This window comes from Brachionichthys hirsutus, chromosome 11 (assembly GCF_040956055.1).
Source record: "Brachionichthys hirsutus isolate HB-005 chromosome 11, CSIRO-AGI_Bhir_v1, whole genome shotgun sequence".
Taxonomy (NCBI): Eukaryota; Metazoa; Chordata; class Actinopteri; order Lophiiformes; family Brachionichthyidae; genus Brachionichthys; species Brachionichthys hirsutus.
In genome coordinates, this window is record NC_090907.1 from 7,683,420 (window position 1) to 7,704,724 (window position 21,305).

The 21,305-nt window shown below is 44.0% G+C and overlaps 2 protein-coding genes across 2 annotated transcripts; both read right to left on the reverse strand.

The window, feature by feature from the left end:
- Positions 1-2,156: 2,156 nt before the first annotated feature.
- Positions 2,157-5,945, reverse strand: LOC137901177 (dicarboxylate carrier UCP2-like). The gene is made up of 6 exons (XM_068745183.1): positions 5,559-5,945; positions 4,666-4,864; positions 3,592-3,795; positions 2,690-2,791; positions 2,442-2,622; positions 2,157-2,367 (listed from the first exon to the last, which is right to left on the reverse strand). The coding sequence occupies exons 1-6, from the start codon at positions 5,682-5,684 to the stop codon at positions 2,271-2,273; spliced, it is 909 nt and encodes a 302-aa protein (XP_068601284.1). The 5' UTR covers positions 5,685-5,945; the 3' UTR covers positions 2,157-2,270.
- A 456-nt stretch (positions 5,946-6,401) lies between these two features.
- On the reverse strand, positions 6,402-19,430 carry c2cd3 (C2 domain containing 3 centriole elongation regulator). The gene is given in 32 exon segments (XM_068745476.1): positions 6,402-6,565; positions 7,600-7,708; positions 8,174-8,903; positions 9,499-9,683; positions 9,768-9,917; positions 10,015-10,127; positions 10,202-10,407; positions 10,487-10,551; positions 10,641-10,779; positions 10,856-11,146; positions 11,228-11,836; positions 11,927-12,007; positions 12,200-12,468; positions 13,020-13,155; positions 13,233-13,405; positions 13,503-13,686; positions 13,785-13,968; positions 14,193-14,436; positions 14,591-14,742; positions 14,841-15,293; positions 15,405-15,536; positions 15,634-15,752; positions 15,876-15,982; positions 16,079-16,276; positions 16,466-16,566; positions 16,654-16,801; positions 16,894-17,046; positions 17,130-17,462; positions 17,571-17,722; positions 17,823-17,980; positions 18,052-18,321; positions 19,379-19,430. Coding segments are annotated over 32 exon segments (6,522 nt in total). The 3' UTR covers positions 6,402-6,439.
- Positions 19,431-21,305: the final 1,875 nt, after the last annotated feature.

Genomic DNA, 21,305 nt, shown 5'->3' on the forward strand with positions numbered 1-21,305 from the left:
TCACTGAGCTGTGAGGCAGAGATGACAGCTAAATGATGTGTGAGAGGAATTCATTCGCACTTTGATTAGAGGTTTGGATTTCATCTTTCAGAATTTCTTTCAGAAGGAATTTGCAGATAATGAATAAAAACGACTAAAAACACAAGCGTCCTACTTCTCCTTCAAATAGCATTAAATGCCCCGAAAGCAGCATTTTGACGTGTTGTCATGGTGAATCTTTCCTTTTATATATAGCAGCGTTAGAAGCTGCATATTTCATGTCTTTTCTTAAACTTCCAAGTCTCTCTGCAGCCAGGCTGCCGCTGGAAACCAGAAAGGATTCAAACAACTGCTTCCTTATTTTGATTTAACAGATGGTAAAAGTCTCACTTCAAAAACAATCAAAAACATTCAAGTCCTGATGAGACTCACTGCTGTCTAAAAAAAACTCTTCTTACGTAACAAAGCTGATGGAATAATAATAGCTTCACACTACAAACAATATTACTCTGACGACACGTATTGGAAATTATGCAAAACAATAAACATGTTAAATAAAAAAAGTCTTTATCTTATTTAAAGAAATCTTTACACTCATTTGACTCCGCTTTAACATACGTACAAGACATCAAATACAGAGTGAGATCTGAAATGAAGACTTCATATACAGTAGATTGTGGTCAGTTGTTTACAGTTGTCTACTCACACAGTGCCGGCAGCCTGTGTCGAGGGCTTCGGGTTAGGTCTGCATGTTGTCCTGCTGTTCTCAGCAGGGACGTCCTCTGTCTCTCACTGCAGCACTTCAGCTCTGCGCCGCCCGTCTTAAGGATTAACCCAAGCCACATATAGCGGCGTTATTCTGAGGAGAGCCTGCAGGGATCACCTGGAGAGAAGGCTGTGGGAGACACATGTTAAATAAACCAATGAATAAATAAATACATAAATAAAACATGCAAGCCCAGACCAAGCCCACCGTTGCAAGAAACCCATGAGTTAGTTAACGCACAAGAAACTAACACCCTGAGAACTTGGTCTATTTACACAACGATTTACTTAGGCTCGGCAAACTATTAGTCTGATAACTTAGTCAGTGTTTGAGGTTGGTATTTTTGATGATCACTCTCGTAGCACTCAAAAAAACAAACAAACAAAAAAAGAGCTGCACCAATGAATAAGCAATGATCCTGAAAATATGAACAGATTATTTTTCTATTTGGGCAACAACAATGAGAATGTCTTGTAATATTGTTTTCTCTTTCTTAATTTTTTTAAATTCTTATTTACACACGTAGGACTTTACACATAGCTAAGCTTTATAGCTGCATTCAGGGAAAACATGCACAAACCCAAAGTGCACCATAATCACACAACTGCTTAAAATATGTCAACGCGGTGTATATACAATAACATATGAAAACGACATTATTAAATTAAACACTGTCTGTTATACACTACTGCGTCATGTCTGAGAATCATTTTCATTGGCTCTCAGTGCTTTCATTCTTTCTAATTTTAGAACGTGCATTTGAAAATATTTTTTTGTGGCCGTCTGTCTGATTGAACAACAGCGATGCTGCCTCAAGAAGGTTCTGGGTTCAAATCCACCTTTGGACCTGGGACTTTTCTGTGTGGAAATGTTCTTCCCCTGTCTGTGCGGGTTCCGTCCGGGTTCACATGCAGTAGAGGAGAAATTGACTTTGTGCGTGTGAACACGAGTGCGATCTGTTGATTGTCTTTCTGCCTGGGGACTCGTCCAGCCTGCTAAACAGGATAAATCCCTGCTGATATTTATGTTCCTTTTCTATACTTTATTGATCCCGTTGGTAAGTTTCCCAAGGAAAATGTCTTCTCTGCATCAGACCCATCCAGTCGAGAAGGTCCCATTAAGACCTTATTCGATTTTTATGGCAATTATTTCATTGTTTATGCTTTAAAGGTTTAGGAGCACAAACCAAAAAGTACAACCTTCAGACGCAAACCATGAACCTGATGCAGATAAACCGGATTCAGCTTATATGGTTTTTTTCTTGCTCGTTCTGATTCAACATATCAGATATTGATATCTTCAGTAAAAAGACACTTTAAAAATGTTAGAAAAAGTGTAAACAATATGCACAACAGTCAGCAGAACGTCATCATTAGTCATCCCTGCAGTTTTTATTTTGCAAGCAGCCTCTTGAATGAGAAACGCATGCAGTTTTATTCCTATGGAAGAGCATGTCAGGACCAGCAGCAGCCTTAATAACACTGAAGCATGTGCTGCATCCACCGACGGTCCCAGTGCAGACACGTCAGCTCTGAAGAAATACCACAGCTCTCTTGATCTGCTCGTAGCTCACAAACATCACAATGTTCCAGGATCCAAGGCGAAGAAACGAGGGCATAAACCTAAATGTATAAGAAAAGAATGAATCAGGAAATGTCAAACGTCACATTGTGAATTAGATACGGACAGAACATACCCCTTATAAAAAGATGTGGGTCCCTCTTTAACCAGCATGGTTAAGGCACAGTTACTAGCACCACTGTACTGCCCGGGCACTGAATTCATGTAGCGTGTTTTTACCACATCCACTGGAGACGCTACAATGGTGGTGCAGAAACCTGCTGCAAACCCTGCTGTGAAGTGGCACGGCATGTTGTCTGTTTGGGAGAGAAATGCAGTCAGCAACGATAACCAGGAGCAATCGATGTCCAGTGTGACGCTTGCCTGTCATCAGCTGGTGCTTCAGAATGAGCTCCTTGATGATGTCATAGGTCACCAACTCGGAGCAGTTCACAATGCAATTTCGGGCAATGTTTGGTAGACAACCTGAAATGAAAGACCATTCGACATTTTAAAACCTTAAAGGAGCACAGGAAAAAAAAAAGTCAACCAAAGACATTGTTTTTCAGTTCTTCTGAAGAAGAACAGAACTGAAGAAGCCTCTTAGGGGGGTACACCCTGGACAAGCCGCCAGTTCATCTCAGGGACACACAGACAGACAATCATTCACACCTATGGACAATTTTAGCATAACCAATTCACCTAAGCTGCATGGTTTTGGTGGCGGGTGGAAGGCGGAGATCCCTAAATCGTTAGGCAAAAGGCAATGTCAAAAATCAGGCAACAAGACCATGGCGTGAGAAAAAGGCTGGAACGTGACTCTGAGGTCCAACGAACTGACTGAAGACAGAGGGAGGGCGAAGAAGGCCGGGGGACGAAGGGAACGAGGTCAGACACAGAACACAGGAAATAATGCAACACATTATGAGCATAACACAAGCAAAAACACAAACAAGACAGATTGAGGTAGTATCAAAAATATTTCACTGCTAAAAGACAGTATTAACTGAAATATTTGTTTCCTCTGTGAGATTATTCATCACGATTTATTGTGGAGTACCTAACGTGTGGTTGGTGTGTGCGCACGCTACTGTCGGCTGGAGATCTGGATAGCTGTGTGCTCATCAATAAAACATTTTGGCTGATGGGACTTGATGGGTTTCAATAAAACTGGATACAACGCCACACGACACAAATACAAAAATCACCTGGATTGTTGTCTGAGTTACATATATATATTAATCAAAGTAACATGTAGATGTAGAACACCACTGTCGTCCGTTCACCTTTCCATAGTCCTCTGACGCCCTCGTCCCTGGCTATGGTCCTGTAGGCATCAAACGTGCTTCTGTACCTCTTCACAGACTCGCCCTGAGGCCGGCGGACCTGAGCCTGAAACCTCACCTTCACAACGTCAGTGGGCTGAGCAAAGGACACCGCCATCGCTCCCGTGGTGCAGCCCGCCAGCAGCCGCGTTCCAATTCCTACATCTGTGGCAAAACAATAAACACCAGAAATAATCTGTGTTTCTTCCCGTGCTAGAGGAAACGCATGACAAATGTTCAGGGTCAGGGTTTCAGTGGCCTAAAAACAATGCAACAAGCAGGAGATACTTTTTTAGGACAGCGAGGCTTTTACAGAAACACAATAATTGCATCTTTGACTGTGTTATGTGCTTTGACAATTATCATTGAGATTAAGTCATAGCAGCGGGGGCAGTACTGATAATGATGATGGTCAATGTGAAGCATGGTGTTGCTCTAGTTGTCCTTTGAACATCAGTTAGGCCCCCACCCTCAAACACTGATATGTTCTGAACAAGGACTTTATCTTTTGCTGAATATGCCTGGAGCTTATTTGTTTTTTTAGGAGAAACCAGTTCAGGTGTTTTGGATCTTTGTATATTCAGCAGAACTAAACCGGTCTGTTTCGCAGCTACGTGAACATAATTCTTTCAGTTATTTTTGACAAATGGCAATAAATTGCTGCTGATTAACCGATTGGTCAATCAGGAAATTAATCTGGCACTATTTCAATAAGTGTTGTGATTTTTAAATTCCCTGTTTGAAATAGTCTAAATTAAAAAAAATCTTCCAATCAAAGGGGAATCTTTTTTCTTGTCTTTTATTGTGTTGATCCAAATTTAAATGGTTTCTGTTGTTTTATATTTAAATCAGGTAACTGAGCAGATCTGCAGAATATTCCTTACTCAAAATAATCATGAGCTCAAGTCCTAATGATCCTACTGAACGGTAAATATGCTCAGCAGTGGGAACATTATACCATGTTTGTATATAGATGAATATGATAAATTACATTCTAACTAAATATTGACACGAGTGTGTCATTTCATCACGTACCGTCAGCCCCCCTGCTGTAGAGCTGCTTCATGGTGTCATACAGGCCGATGCGGACTGAGGCGAAGCACATCTGTCTGTGCAGCCCTGCCACCAGCCCACTGTACAGACTCCTCGGGCCCTCAGTCTTCACCATGGTGAAGATCGTCCCAAACACACCTCTGTATCTCGTTCCATCCAAAGGTTTGGATTCACCTTGAATCTAAAGATGCATAAAGGCAAAACACGTGTTTTAAAACATAATGCTTCTCAACAGTGTGAAAAACTGAAGATTTGACTTATAATAAAATAAAAAATCAGCCCCTGAAGCTATTTGTGTCTATTTTTAAGCTTCATTTTCTTTGTCACAAGTGTCAGATTTCTGGATAGTAATGCAGCAACCTCCAACTGAACCTTCAGAGTCAGCGCCGGGGTTGTTCCCTGTTGAGGAATGCTACAAACGGTAATGCACTGCCGTCACCCAACCCATGTCTAGTTCCGGGTTTCACTCTACATAAACTACGCACGGTGAGTTGTAATGTGTTCCTACACATTAAAGTCAAGTGCAGGTGAAATGTGTTTTTATACACAAGGTTACATCCTCTCATTATTCAATAAGCTTTGGTGATGGTAAATTAGTTTTAGTTATTAACCATTCGATTTTATTTCTTTTTTTTTACATTAGTCAAATATGCTTATTGGGTTATAAAAGCTCTACAATAAATTGGTGGCTAATCACGTCCAGTCAGCTGCGATGGGCTCCGGCTCGCCGGGACCTCACACAGGATAAAGGTTTACGGAAATGAATGAATGAAACAGATGCCTCAGCTAATGCTTAATAACAATGTCATGAGAGGATGTTCCGTTTCATTAGTTGCGATGGAAGCTCATGAAACTTTCCAGTAGATCCTCCTCACCTGCAGTCTGACTTTGGCTGTGTCCAGTGGGAACGTGACCAGGTCAGCTACACATCCAGCTGTTCCAGCTGAGAAGACCTTGACAGCAGCCGACGGCTCCAGACCTGCAGTTCTTCCATCAACCATGATCAGGAACTGAGGATGAACAAGGCGCTCCCAGCGAAAACACAGGCACCATTAATTATACAGGCTTCTGATCCCTGCCTGTATATAAAGGTTAATGGTTACAATTGTAATAGCTGAGCAAACTATTTAAGCATCCCTTCCTGACACATCCAGCCGAACTCAAAGTTCAGGTACTGTAGAAAAACAAACATTGAGTCTTTTAAAAGTCAAGTCCTCTTGTGCCATTGTCTATAGAAAAACCACTAAAGATCGGTGCTATTGTTGCAGCTGCGAGCGAGAGGTAAAACGTTGATCCTGTAGAGTAGCTGCTGCAGCGTCACATAAACAGGCTCCGCCTCCCCCTACATAGCTGCTGACTTGTGCGGAGGAAGCTGCAGGGCATTGCACGAGAACCAGACAGCACATGCCAGGAAGTCTTTCACGGCTCGCACTTCACCTCCTTTCAACTCCACATCCAGAAGCGCATCTCAGAACGGTGCTTACAATCCGTCCCCTCCTGAGATATAGTGCTGAATAAACTTTTAAATATAAAAGCAAATCATCCTAAAGTCCAGCAGACGTTTTTATATATCAGAACTTGAGGACACGCCTTCAAAGCAATTCTAGGATATTGCGTTCAGGTGGAGGAAGAACGTTACAAATGGCCATCCGATGTTAAAAATAGTAAATATTTATTCATAAAGACACAAAATGACTTTTTTACAAATTAGTCTGGAGCCACTGGACAGTAAACTGAAGTTCTATTCTATTGTAAACTATGAATTTTCATCCACGTGACCAGCGAATATTTTCGCTATCCTCTCGGTCTCCTTCCTCAGGGACGCCGGTGACATGCTGCGACGCCGTCGAGGGCCTCTGTGACGATCTGGGGCGCTTCGCTCCTGAAGAGATTCAAACAAAAACACACCAGCGGTGAGTAGCAGCCTGATAAAATCATTCTCTAATGCAGCCCCGAAGCAGGTTAAACAGGATGGAGCCCAAACCGGTTCTTCCTGGCGCTCCCTAACCCTCCTGCTACACCTACACTTACGAGATGGGCCCGTGTCACTGTAGTAAAAAAAACCTGCTTCGACACACAGTGTCGGAGTCCCGATACGTCACCATGAAACACCGGAAGTGACGTGATCGATTCGAATCTTCATTTGTTGTAAGGAGACGCAAAATGTCTCCGTCCTTCATAGCGTCACGGTTCATCTTCACTGGAACCAGAAGAACTTCAATGATGGAGAATGTACGCTGTGACGTACAAATTGTTTCTCTTGATGAATTACTCTGGGTTTGTGTTTCCTCAAGATACACGAGATATTAAGTTTGATCTTAAAACCATCCATCCATCCATAGTATTCCGCTTTGCAGCGGGAGTTGCTGGAGCCAAACCAGCTTGCTGTGGGCGAGAGGCAGGGGACACCCCAAATGTGTCGCCAGTGCATCGCCGGGCCGTGCAAAGTCTTCCTTTCTTATTTCTACGTTTTGTTGCTAATAGAATTTCACTCTGGGATCAATACAAGTATTCTGATTCTGATGATCCCCTTACACTGCCACCTCATGGTGGGCGGGAGATTGAGTGCCCGGATGATGCCAGGAGTTTACGCTCCTGGTAGCGTCTCCCGTGGCAAACAGACCAAGAGCAGTTCAAAAAAACCCACGAAAGAATTAAGAGCAACGACCGCAACGTCGGCCTGTTTGACGCGGCGGGGCGGCAACTTAGAACGATTAAAACTAATCAAGCTAATTTACCACCTTCTTTCTCACAGTGTAAAGCTAAACGTTGAACACAATAAGCTGGAACAAATGTTGACACTGTAATATAAACCATGACGCCGCCAGTGAACCCAAAATAGAATGTATTCAAAATGCCTGTCAGATGAGAGAGAGAGAGAGAGAGAGACCCTGAGACTGAGTAACAAATACTCACCCGATTAGCGGTTGACTGGGAGAAGCAGGGAGATAATCGTATTGCTCTCATAGTTTCCTCCAGTTGGTGAGAGGGGAGGAAGAAATTCGGGATATCCACAGGCGCAGAGCTTCATATATGAATGTTAAGAGTAAATACATAGAGTACATCAGAGAGCTTCTAAAATGAACACGTACTGTTACTGGTACAAACTATTGGCACGACAACAGAGAGGAAACAGAAACAATATGCAAAGACCAATGCTGCCTATTTAAGAAGCACCTTTTGGGAACATTGCGCTTCATGAAAGAAACTTGTACGGTACCATATTTTATTGCATAGAATACGTGCAGTAATTCCTCATCATGTTACTGCTGGTAAAAACTGACAGAAAAGATGCTAGCAACTAGTTAGCCCAGTATAATAGCGCTGAGCTAAACTGAGCCGTGTGCTACGATACTTTATACAGAGAAGGGTTTCTATCAATTAGCTGAACTAGAATCGACCGTCAATGTCACCAAACTTTGATTGATCATGGCTAAAAGGCAAATAATAACGGTGACAGCCAAAGAGACGGGAGTAAGGAGAAGGATACAGCTGCTGCTGACCGTCCTGATCGGTCAGGGAGGACATGGCTTCACGGGTACCTGCAGCATCCTGTGTGGCGGCTGATGAACCTTCATCACTTGACCCGTCAGTGTGACTCTCGGCGTCTTTTGCTCGTCTCTCTTCACAACCTGTCAGTGTCCTTTCATCGTCTCCGTCCGTGTCTGAAGATTCTTTTGCCGATCCACTAACACCGTCGCTCCCTTTTTGTTCGCTGCGTTTCTGCTCACTTGAGGTCTGAAGTCTGAACATCTCGTCTTCGGCTTCACTCACATTTGGTTCCTGCGATGAGTCCAGACTCTCGGGGGAACCCACCTCCAGGTCTGACACGATACTGGTCCAGGGACTGGTTTTGTCTGTTAAAGAAGTCACCTCGTTCAGAGGCCTCGGCTTCAGCAGGACTTCTTCAAAATCTCCATCTTCATCATCATCAGCTTCCTCGTCGTGCTTGAAACCCGTCCAGTCCTCGTCTCCGTCTGCTCCCGCTTCATCTTCATCTGTACTCGTAATCATTTTGGAGCTTGGTCCGTCCTTAACTTCCCCCGACTCGGCGTCGGGGTGGTCTGCACAGATCTCCCACAGCAGTGAGGGCAACACTTCCTCTTGACAAATATCCAAAGCTCTGTCTGGGCTGGAGACCTCGGGGATCATTTCGAGGTTGTTGTCTCCAATCGGGGGCGCCGGCGAGCTGCTCGTTTCTAGGCGTTGTCCTCGTAGACCTGGGTGACGAGGACCACAAGGAGTTTTTAGGCTTTCAGGTGTTTTCAATAACATCTTCATAATTAAAGCCACAATTGATGGTCGATTGGGGATTACACATTCTCTTCAACCTATGTTGCCTGATTGTTCTGTTCACTAAATAAATCAGCAGACATTTGATGATGAATTCATTTCATGAGAATTTGAACATTGCTTTCTTGTTGCGTGACAACCTTGAAGCTACTGTATACCGGAGACAAAAAACATATACGGTAATCATGAACTGAGAACAATAGGCAATTTAATCTATACTAAAAACAATTGCTAGTTACATATCTTGAGTGTCGTACTGTATAATTACTTGCTATTAAGAGTACAGGCACTTTCATCATGACAGCAATTTAACATTTACTTTGTTCCATCAGTTCACATTCACATTGAATTATATCTGTGTTTCATCTTCATCTGTACTCGTAATCATTACGAAAACGTAACTGCAAATAATGGGCATTAAAATGACAACCACAAGAACTTTGACACCCATCATAGCATTTTAAGTGGTATAATCATGATTCAGAGAAGACCTTGCACACTATACAGATAGAGCAGTCTCACCAATGACGCTACTGTTGACTTTTCCATCGAGCTCTTCAGCCTCGAACAGAAGCCGGCATTCGTCCGTGTCCTTCTGTTCCTCAGGCTCGGCGTGACAGTCTGGATCGCTCACGGGCGGGAACGTTGGGGTCGAAAGCTTACCGCTGAAGTATCTCTGGATGTTGTCGAGCTCACTTAATTTCTTCCTGTTAAAACACAGATATAATTCAAACTACGGTTGTTTCAACAACGAAGGAAGCAGTGCTGCAGGACTTTCTGATGAATCATACCTGAGCGCTGAAAACAGGAAGGAACCGGATGGATTGGTGTCGCCGGCGTTGCTGCTGCAGACAGAAGTGGATGCCGTCTGCTCCTGCAGGCTCTGGTGGTAGAAACGCACTTTGTCCATGTGTTCATGATGGCGATGACTTTCACTGACCCTGAGCAGTTGTAAAGACGTTTATTAGATACGGGAAAGCGTTTCTTTCTCTCCCCAGGATGTGGGGATTCTAAACAAAATGAGCGATTGTTCCCCACCCTTCAGAGAACAGCCCGTCTGTGTGGTCGGGCGGCGAGATCTTCTGCTCTGGGTATCGGCTGACGTGAGCAGCAGTGCTGTGGTAGCTGAGAAGAAGCTGCTGCAGCGGAGTCTGTTCATAAACACATTCCTGGTGTAAGTCTATAAACTTAAAAAGGAACCCTGCATGTCTGTGAAATCTCTCACTGGTTGACTCTCGGCTGTTTCTTGGCTCTCAGCTTTCCTCTTTTCTCTGAGGTCTTGGACTCCCTTCAGTGGAGTGACGGACACCTTCAGCTGGCCGTGACACTGACCACTGAAGTCTGTGATGTTGTACCAGCCACAAACTGACGGGAAGCCACACAGTAAGGGGGACAGGTCTACAGAGGCAAACCCAATCACCCTCTCCATTTCTATGGAAGCAAATCAATCAGATTAATGCACCAACCAGATCAACGTGATACACATCACGAAGTGAGAATACTCCCATACCTCCTTTGTGCCAGACTTTGAACACAAGCGATTGCTGTGGATCAACCAGTAGCTGCTTTGAAAGTCTGTAAATTTGGAACAAATCATCATCCTGATATTTGATTAGCTGTTGGTGTCGTCAAACATTGAATTTCTGTCATTGATTTAGCTCCACCTGCACTCAAGCTGATGGTCCCACACCGGGGAGCCATTGTTGGCTATGACAGCCGTGGACACGGGTTCAGGAGCGTCAGCGGTGACATACGAAACGCAGCAGCACGGGGAAGCTTCTCTCTGCTGTGCTCGAGGACAGCCTGCCACAAACACACAAATCGTTACGCCAATGCATGCGGACAAAAGGTGGAGAGAGGAAAAAAGAAAAGGTTTCACCTCGCAGGTTGAGGTGCATCGCCTGGTCCACCGCAATAGTCACAGGGAAAGACTCCTCCATGCTCATCTCTGTGAGCTGCACGGATGTGATGTCTGGATTTGTTGGTATAGTGGGCGAGGACGGCGCATCCACGTCTTCTGAGAAGAGCTCTCTCTGGCTGTCCGAGTCCACCTGGGTGTCCGCTTCAGCAGAACCCTCAGCAGGGATCGAACCTGCCGTCAGGGTGATGTGCACACGGAGCGCCGCGCCTCGGAGATTAACTGCTGAGCGTCTGAACAACGGATACACGCCTGCAGATCAACACAGAAGGATACTCAGAAAGACATCTCTCAGTTAGGAGTCAAATAATGACACAAGAAAACCTTCCTTACCGCTGAGAGCACGTTTCTGCTCGGGCATCTTCGCAAATGAGAACAGATCCACGAAGGCTGAGCCCACAAGTCGGTCCGTGTCTCGTGGCCTTGGGCCTTTGTCTTTTTTAAACGCAACCCACACCTGAACTTCCAGCCGCTCCTCTTGTAGATACCAAACGAAGGGCTGAGAGCTCCTCAGCTCCACTGATCGACTTCCTTGGAAAGTCACTGTGGCCTGCCCGTCTTCCCCATCCTCCTCAACAGAGGGGTGTTTCATCTGGGAGCAGAAGGCATCCTGGTCATAGAACTTGTACCTGAAGTAGCAGTAGGTGGAGCGCTGAAGCTCAGCGTGGCCCGGCAGAAGCAAACAGTGGACAGGTATCCATGCTCTGGGCATAGAAAAAGTCAAAGTTATTTTGCCAGCGCTTTCCCGCCAGGCGTCTTCATCATCTTGCACTTCGTTCTTAGATGTATCCCAGCCCACACCCAGAGCTGCTTTCATGACTCTTTCCCTGTCGGAGTGGTGGGCGAAGTTGACAGAGATCTCGAGGCCTCCAACCGAGATGTGCCGGAGCTGAGAGGAACTCGTTTCCTGAGGTAGATACACTCCAAACCAGCCAGAGATACCTTTATGTTTGGAAGAAGTAAAGCCACAGGAAGCACATTTTATTTATGATAAAGACAGGTTTTAAATAACATGAAGTAAACACAATATACCTGTTCTTTTGTGGAGGAGATCAACCAGTGGGATTTTCAATGTGCCAAGCAAAACATCTTCAGGCTTGTGAACGAGCATTTCTGCAACAAATAGAACAAAACCAATTATCATCTTGCATATTTTTGAACTGGTATTAAACGTCAACACATGCAGAAATGTTTCAGTGTTATTGTTGAACAAATAAAAAAAAAAGCCTAAATATGATTTCCAGATTATGATGTGAATATCTGTAACGCTTTTATGCTAATCGTAACAAACGAACGTTCTAAAACCTTTCGGGCCGTTTCTGTGCCAGACAGTGAACACAGCACACGCCTCCTCCAGATTCTCAGCCAGGCTGCAGGTTTCTCCACTGTTCCTCTGAACCAGCAGATCGCAGGACACCTCCGTGTGGTGGTCGAACTCCGGGCAAAAGGTCCCGGCAGCTATCCGCGTGCTCCTCCTCTCACTCTCAGGGAGGAAGGAGAGCTGGATTGTGACATATGTGTTCACCCCCACACTGGCATGGTAGCTGAATCGTTCATCACGTCCAGATACAAGTCTGAAGCAGAAAGACAGAAGCACAGCTGAAACTGAAGATACTGTGGCACATTTTATAAATATATATGAGGAAAATACATTTACTAAATCTTTCTGTAATGCACAGATGTTTTGAGATCTCTGAACAAAAAACTAAAAATGTTAACCATCGGACAAACCGATGGCGTTGAATACAAATCATTTTGTCAATTTTAAAATCTCAATGGCAACTTTTATTTCAGGCTAATTTGGTTGGAGGCGGAGCTACTATTTTCCACATGCATTCACACAACACTGCCCTGCAGACGTTGGAATCCATTAGCTACAGAGGCTATTTAGCTGTGCAGGATCAAACCCACACAGCTTGACACACATTTCTAGATAGATTTGGATTATAGATAGACCCAGAATGTTCACTATCAATAATAAATCACATTTCATGTATAATACTGACCGGTAAACAAAATGCAGTCTTACTGATGTGTCTCAAAACTCTGTTTTGAATTTTGATTGCGTGGATTCTTGTTATGAAGGAAACAGCATGTGTGGAGTGTAGTGATGGTGGTGCTGTACCTTGCTGCGGCCTGCAGACCCGATGCTCTGTGGACTTGAACCCTGAGCGTTACGATGCGAGAGGCAGCTCCTTTACCACTCTGCCCTTCAGGTCTCACCGGTCGGTGTTTGTACCGAATACAGACATCCAGAAGCCCTGAGAAAAACACAGATCCTCATTTAAGATACTAAATTGTTCAGAGGCATTGTGTTGAGGTGACTGTTTGCGTCTACCTGAGGGCTGAGGCTGGCGTCCTGTGGGGCTGCCCATCCTGGGAAGCAGGGGCAGGGAGAACATCTGAGCCTCATCGGGATTCTGTTTCTGCATGGTGACCATGGCACACAGTTTGGACAGCGGTAGCATTCCTTTAGCCACAAGCTGGTCTCGAACATTTGGATAATAATACCTGCAGACATAAAAACCCTTCAATTTACCTGATCCCAAAAACACACACACAAAAAAAGAAACAGGTTTTCTTCTTCTTGGACAAGATGGCTACAAACCTGCACCACACTTCAAACTGGACACCCCCTCCACTGCTTAGCCCCTGACATGAGAGACAGCTGAGCAGCAGCCTCTGAACAGGCACTCCTTCAGGAGCCAGCAGCACATGAGTCTCAGTGTGGCCAAACATCGGGTCGGGAACGCAGAGAGTCGTGGTGCTACGAAACAACTTCAAGTTGACACCTGTTTGGAGAGGAGACGGGTCAGAGCAAAGAGAACATTGTGAAATGATCCTTCAGTAAAGTTTTAGGATTGTACTAAAAAAAAAAAAAAGGCCTTACTACTCTCTATGAGATTCTGGTCCATGTTTGCAGCAGGGCCAACCCCCTGAGTGGGGAAGCTGTACTGCACATAGCAGTCTGCTTCGCCCCACACTGTGGACTGCAGAGGGGTCAGCCCGTTGACCTTCTCTACCTTTATCACAAACAGGTGTTCTCTCATCGCTTCGTTTTGTGCTGCAACCATCTAAGAATACAGAATACAAGAGTGAAAACATCGACCGCATATTCTTGTTCATGACATTCAGACTGGACGTTCTCGAGTTTCATGACTTTCAGACTAATTTGTTAAAATTATTATATGCTAATGCAGATTTCATTTTGAATTCTAATAAAAAAAACACACGTCTGGTTAAATGAAAGCGAACATTCAACAGCCTCTGGCATAATGGAGCCGAAATGAATGCCAACCTTTGTTTGTGAGTATGGATGATGATCAAGCAGGTGAACTGGCCTCACAAAATGAGTTAAGGTGTCATATTCTTCATTCCTCATGCGCTGCAGGGAAGCTATCTGTTCTGATAAGCCCACAGCCAAAATAACTCGGAGGTTTCCTTTACAAACGCCTGAAAACACATCAATGACTGGCATGTAGCAGTCGACCCCCAGAACAGGGTACTGGGCCTGAAGAAGCAGGTCGGCGATCTTTGGATCCCTGGATAGGAGAAAAAAAGACGAGATGAGAGTTGGAAGTATTTTAGTCCACGTGTGGAAAATTCAGTGTTTCATTCGGCGCATTCAAGAAATGTATGTCAAGGTGTGATAAGAGCTGCTACACATTCTAAACGGTTTGTTTTTTCTCAACTTGCCTAAACGACATGTAGAACTGGTGAAGAGGTAATTTAACAAGGCCGAAGAGTCGATCCTGCCCCGAACTTCCTGTCTTCTGCCACACCTCTATGACCATCACGTTATTCTTCATCCGCTCCAGGAGCCGAGTTGATAAGGTGACGGGGGTAACCTGAGACAGAGGGTCAAGAAAGAGTTAAGTCAGTAAGCAGGATCCTGGATAGGAGAAGCTATAAATATGGTTGGAAGACGTGATCTCCTTGGCCTAACCTGAGCAAAGTTGAAAGAAGGATTAGCTTGACCCCAGCTGACAACAGATCTCGCCATCTCATCGGACCAAAAGAGTTTACAATTCAAGTAAACATTTGGACCCTGCGTGGGCTGACAGCTGAAGTTCTTCCCATCTGGCACCATGAGCAAGGTGTGCAGCAGGACCTCCGGGCTGTCCTCCACCTGTTGATTTGGTTTATGACATGTCTGGAAGAAGGGACGTGAAAAGGGTTCCTTTGAGGGTTCCTTTGAGGGTTTCCGAGGGCTCAAAACCTCCAGCCTGGAATCTTCAAAGGAGACAGACGGAAATTCCTCCCTGCTGACGACATGTCGGCTGCCGGAGCCGGTCTCTCGCCGTGGACTGAGTGCAGTTAGTGCATCTCTATGAGGCAGCTTCACTTTAGTCTTACCAGAGGATAAAGCACTGGCATGTGCAGCGAGCTCTAGTGACACCTGAAAATAAATTAGTTCTCTATCAGAGTGACAAATAATAGATTTGCAAACATTTATGTTTGGGCAAAAACCAACCCCAAAAAACAAAACAAAAAAATAACAGCGCATTACCTTGAGAGGTCCAACCTCCTGCGCGTCATCGTTTCCCTCCTTCGTCTGCACGGGTAAGACAACAGCCTGACTCAGCTGTTTGCTCTCAAGCAAACAGCGCAGCGGGTGAACTGCCGTACCCATTTGAACAGGCTGCAACCAAATAAAAGATTTCATGGTGATAAATTGATCAGCCATAACGCTCAATTCTACAATGACTGGAGGAATATTCAGCATAAAAGCTACTTACTTTCTTTTGATCAATTTTTCGTGAGTAAATCTTGAATATCAGATCGTTTTCCCACCACTGATGAACGGCTGCCGTGCTGAGATGGACAGGAAACACAGATTGATGGTGGAAATTCACCACTAAAAACAAACAAACAAACAAACAGATGGTGTGTTGGATATAGTCAAAAACTGAAGGCTGTCAGAAGATGTGTTCATTACTGAAGTAGGTTTCACAAAATGAAATATTCTAGCAGGCGGCACCTCGGTCGGTGACTTTACTTGCAGCCACTCTGGTCAACTCTCCATCTCCTCCTTTATGTCGAAGGGAAGTGGAAGCCGGTGGGAAAAGGTATTCCACAAAATAGGTGCTAATTAAAAAGAAAGGAGAGTCGTTTGATGCATACTATTATTAGAAAACGTTTTAAATAAGGAGTATCCAAACAATATTCAACTTCCTTGCGAACCTCTTCTTGCTGGATACTGTTTGAGGAGGTCTCCCTTTAATAAAGGTCTTTCTAGGTGTGGCTGTTCTGCCCGAAGGAACGGCCAGAGAGCCGACGGTCACTCTGGCAAGCCGGATCAAACTCAGCGAAGCCAGCTTCTCTTCACTCAGACCGGGGGCAATGGAAGCGTCTCCAGACTGCAGAGGCTCCGGCATTGAGCTGGGTACGACAAAATACAGTGAACGATTCTCTTAAAGTGTTCCGTGTCTTTAATATAACTTGCTTATTCATGAACTTCGACTGTTTGTGGAAGATAAATATCACATGAACTCCCAGCCAAGCATCTAAAGGGATGATTTAGATGTTTCGTCTCGCAGCATGGCTCAAGCTGCTTGAAGAGGCTCTTACCCTTCATTGATCAGGCATCCAGACTGAGTTAACTGCTTTTTATTTGAGGACAGTGTTCCTTGTCTTTCACCCTCAGAGCCATTTGGTCCAATATCTGGGACCTAATAATAAATAAATGTATATATAAATTAGACTGCATAAAAATTAGGTGTTATTCCGTGGAAATCAAAAGAAACGTATCTACTTACTGGGGTTTTGTAGAATAGATTTTCCAGTAAGCTCTGATCATACTGCGGATCATTAAGTTCACTATCCCCGCACACACTGCTATATCCAGACAGAGATCCAGATGAGGGGTTCTCTCCATCCCAGAGAGGCAGAGGAGATGTGTTTATGCTGCAAAAAATAAATAAAAACAAGGTAAAAATCACGAGGAAAACGTTTTCCTTTTGTATTTTCTGTAAACTTATACGAGGGTCCATCGGTACCTGCCGAGTAACAGATTCACAGCTCTGCTATCGATATCAGAAGGACACTCTAATGCACAGTGTAAGGCTGCAGCAGCATCTCCAGAGTGCTTAAGAGTAGAATCAGCATGAAGAATATTCTGAAGAAACATCCCAGAGGTAGAAGCTAGAGGCCTGCAGACATAGCAAAGAATTTAAAGTCTGCAACATAACGTGATGAAAAATATTTTTTTTTTACTAATCATTAAAACACTAACTTGTAATCTTGCAGGGCGTTATCCTTTGGAAGAGGCAGCGGGGTGTCTTTCATAGCCGAGGCAGAATCCACATCACATTTAACCCCTGAAACCACCGTAGCATTGATGTAAAAGAGTCTGGGCATTGGTTACGTAAACGTCAGATCGTTCGGTTTCCGGTTCCGCTGATCTGATGTATTCAACCAACCTGAGAGGATATCGTTGGTCTTTTGGCCACACGGCTCCTGCCTTGAAGGGTAAAGTCCCGTTTGGCTGGTTTCTCTCGCTACATGATTCTCCGTGGACTCTTCTGTGCCTTTCTCTGTGTTTTTAAAATATAAGTGGTCTTTTCCTCTGAAAACGCAACAGAAACATATAAAATGAGATTATTATGCCGAGTTAGAACCACTGAGCTCTTAATTAAAGACAAGTAATTGATTATTCCCAGTAAAAATGGCAAACCTTGGTGTGTTCCCACTGCCAGCGGACAGCGATCTGGGCTGGGGGGGCACGTTCAGTGTGGCTGCCTGCAGTCCCTTTATGCTCACGTCGGAGGTGGGACCTGGGCTGCTGCCGTCATAGGCTTCAGTCAAAGCTTCCAGATTAAGGGACACCTTAAGGAGGAAGGATTGAATCCTTTAACACAACTAGTGATGGTAATGAATTCCTGTGAGTGCCCAAATGTAAAAGGTTCAGCGGTTTGTTTTCACCCACCTGTAACTCTCCCAGCTTCTCAGATGATGGAGATAAGAGGGTGTAAAATCCACTCACTGGGTTTGACAGGGAGAGGCGAGAAATGCCCGACACCTGAGCCCGGGCAAATGGCAAATGATCTGGCTTTGACAGAACTTCCAGCACCAGAGAGCCCATATCTGTCCCAACACGGACCGGTTAATGAACGGTGTAAAACACACGCAAATATAAACACAGTTTTCTTAGTTACCCGTAAGGTATGAGGTGAACTGCTTCGGCCCACAGCGGATGGGGAAGCGAGCCGTGGTCTTGATGGTCTTCTGAGAAAGCTGCGATCCATCCCTTGGAACAAAGTGTGTGCCGTCGGACGACTCCCCCCACCAGCGCAGCCGAACACATGTTGTAGACGGAGGCTTGTGAAGCGTCCATAACAACCGGCTCACCGTCACCCGCAGGAAGCATCTCTGCTGCCCCTCGACCAGAGGAGGGAGGCTGGTCGACGGGGGCACGTCACTCGGGACTGCAAGGGATTATTGTTTTAACACACGGAAATACAGACACCTATATCTAATATAAGGTCAAAGGTCAACATATGAAATGAAGGACAAAAAGCAGTATTTGCTCTAAACGTAATCTAACATACTAAAATGAGTACTTGAAACTCTCTACTTTTCTATAATTCTTTAATCAAAGTATCTACTTTTCTATAATTCTTTAATCAAAGTATCCACTTTTCTATAATTCTTTAATCAAAGTATCTACTTTTCTATAATTCTTTAATCAAAGTATCCACTTTTCTATAATTCTTTAATCAAAGTATCCACTTTTCTATAATTCTTTAATCAAAGTATCTACTTTTCTATAATTCTTTAATCAAAGTATCCACTTTTCTATAATTCTTTAATCAAAGTATCCACTTTTCTATAAGTCTTTAATCAAAGTATCCACTTTTCTATAAGTCTTTAATCAAAGTACCCACTTTTCTATAAGTCTTTAATCAAAGTACCCACTTTTCTATAAGTCTTTAATCAAAGTATCCACTTTTCTATAAGTCTTTAATCAAAGTGACATCAGATTATTCACGTCAGTCTGGGGGCTGGACCATTTTCCTTCGGTCTGTGGTTCACAAACAACATCCCAGAATTAAATCTATAAAAAAAAGATTTCACAGTTTGGCGTTTTCTTCTCTTTGGATTTTGCTGCTGTACCATTCTCCATAGCAACCACGCCCCCCTCCATTCATTCATTCATTCATTCATTCATTCACTCAACTACTCTCCTATCTTACTGTTTACATACCGAACATTCCATGCTACCTTACTCCTTGATAGTGCAGTCTGGTTTATCACACTATATTCGTTAACTTTTATTCCACCTGTGGCTTTGCTACGTTGTTTTCATCACCACTATATGTGCTACTAGTTACAAGTTAACAAAGTAATGCTAACTCGTTACCAGCATCGCATGCTAAAACATCCCAAGCTATAAGACAGCACGGCGGAATGGCAGCAAAATGAAAGCTAATGTAACGGGCTGATGCTAATAGCTAGCTCGTAGCTAGGTTGATAACGCTTTACCTTTTCCTTTGCTCTCTGCAGCTCTGACAGCTCGCTGTTTCCCACTCTCCATCACTCCGCTCAGTAACTAGAGATGGTGGCTAATAGCCTGACAGCAGCGAGGGGGGAGCTGTTAGCATGATGCTAATCACACCAGTGCTAAAAACAATACTCTGATTATTAGCAGAGCCGCTAGAGCAGCAGCTACACGCACACACACACACACACAGGAGCGCGTAAATGTGCTTCCGACCAACAATGTCCCGCCTCTGCTGCCGCTGATTTTCCACAAAGGCATTCTGGGAAAGTGAGTTTAATTTGGAGTCGAGGTCTGTCTTATCGTTCATTTATCATGAATGCACGCCGCTGGATGCTGCAGTTGTTAAATATAGTTTGAGTTTATTGTTCTCTTGTGGAATAACAATAAGTTATGACATGATAATAATTTATATGCCAGGCTTCCTCCTTGAAGACATACAATAATGACATACTGTAACGGTTCATGTTTTAGGAGTGTTCATTATTCCTACGCTGCAGAGAGTCCGCAAAGGCATCCAGGGAGGAGGGGCAGTGTGTGTGTGGGGGTGCCGCGGGGAGGAGGAGGAGAACGGAGAGCTGCGGGAGTTAGGGACAGAGTTACCCGTTCTGTTGTTGTGGCGTGGTTACGGCCGACAGTGACCATTCATTAAAAGCTCTTTGTGAGATCCACCGTGTGCTTATTCCAGCGTCCGACGGACGCTACAATACAATAATTAAATCTGGAGAACCAGAACGTATTTAATCCTACACATTATTATTATCTGAAGTCTAAAAATGGCATCTTGCAGTATTTAAAGAGATAATAATGTGCAAGTGGATACGGTGTTAAACTACAGGTATGTGGGACTCTATCGGTAGAAGGACGCCGAGGATGGAACTGCCAGGGAACAGGGCTAGAGGTCGACCCAGAGGTCGACGAAGAGAGGGAGGACATGAGAGTGGCTGGTGTTGGGGAGGACGATGCAAAGGACAGGGTGAGGTGGAGAAATTTGATTTGCTGTGGTGACCCCTGACGGGACAGACTGAAAGTACAGTAGTAGTAGTAGTAGTAGTATGCATACAACTTTGGATAAGGATCGATTTGAGTATAAGTTGATATTTGGTGAGTATCTATCTACACTCCTGAGTGCTATTCACTCTATCAAAATGATTTGAATGGTATATCTCCACTCAGCTGGATAGGCTCCAGCAGCACTCATGACCCGCAAGGCGGACAAGCGCCTGTACACGAGACGATTAAAAAAATTACATAAAAAATATATGCAACCCCAAAACACAAGTGCATATTCCATTAATGCATCTATAAACGAAACGATTACACAAATTGTGACTTAAGTTTAAATAACAATGACATTTCAAAAGTGAAACTTTGTAATTTCACTATATGTACGTTTTTTTTTATCACCAGCAGATGGCAGCACTGATCCGTCATTATTGTTGCAGATCTCCAGACTCCCAGATGGATAGATGCTTAAAATAAAGTGACATATAAACTCATATGTCTATGCATACGTTTCATAAGCTCTGTGGGAACAAACTAATAGCAGCTGACTTCATATTTCCAAACCCATTAGCAAGTGTGACTGATTCAAGACATTATTGATGCTATCAATAACCCTTTAGAAAAATTCCGAATTGCTGATCATATGGGGTCCAGCTAGTTCTATTTTGCTCCTGCTGAGATGCTTTTCACTTGTGCACGTTCACTAATTCTTTAAAAAAGATATATTAAAAACTAAAACTAGTTCTCAAACGGGCACAATGTACTAAAAGTACTAAATGACTGTATATACTATGCAGTGTGTCGCGGTATACCAATGGGTCAAGTATTTGTTTGTAGTGTGAACTGTGCTTTTGCATAGCAACACGTTTGTTGTGGTGATCATAATAACGGTCAGGGTAATGTAGC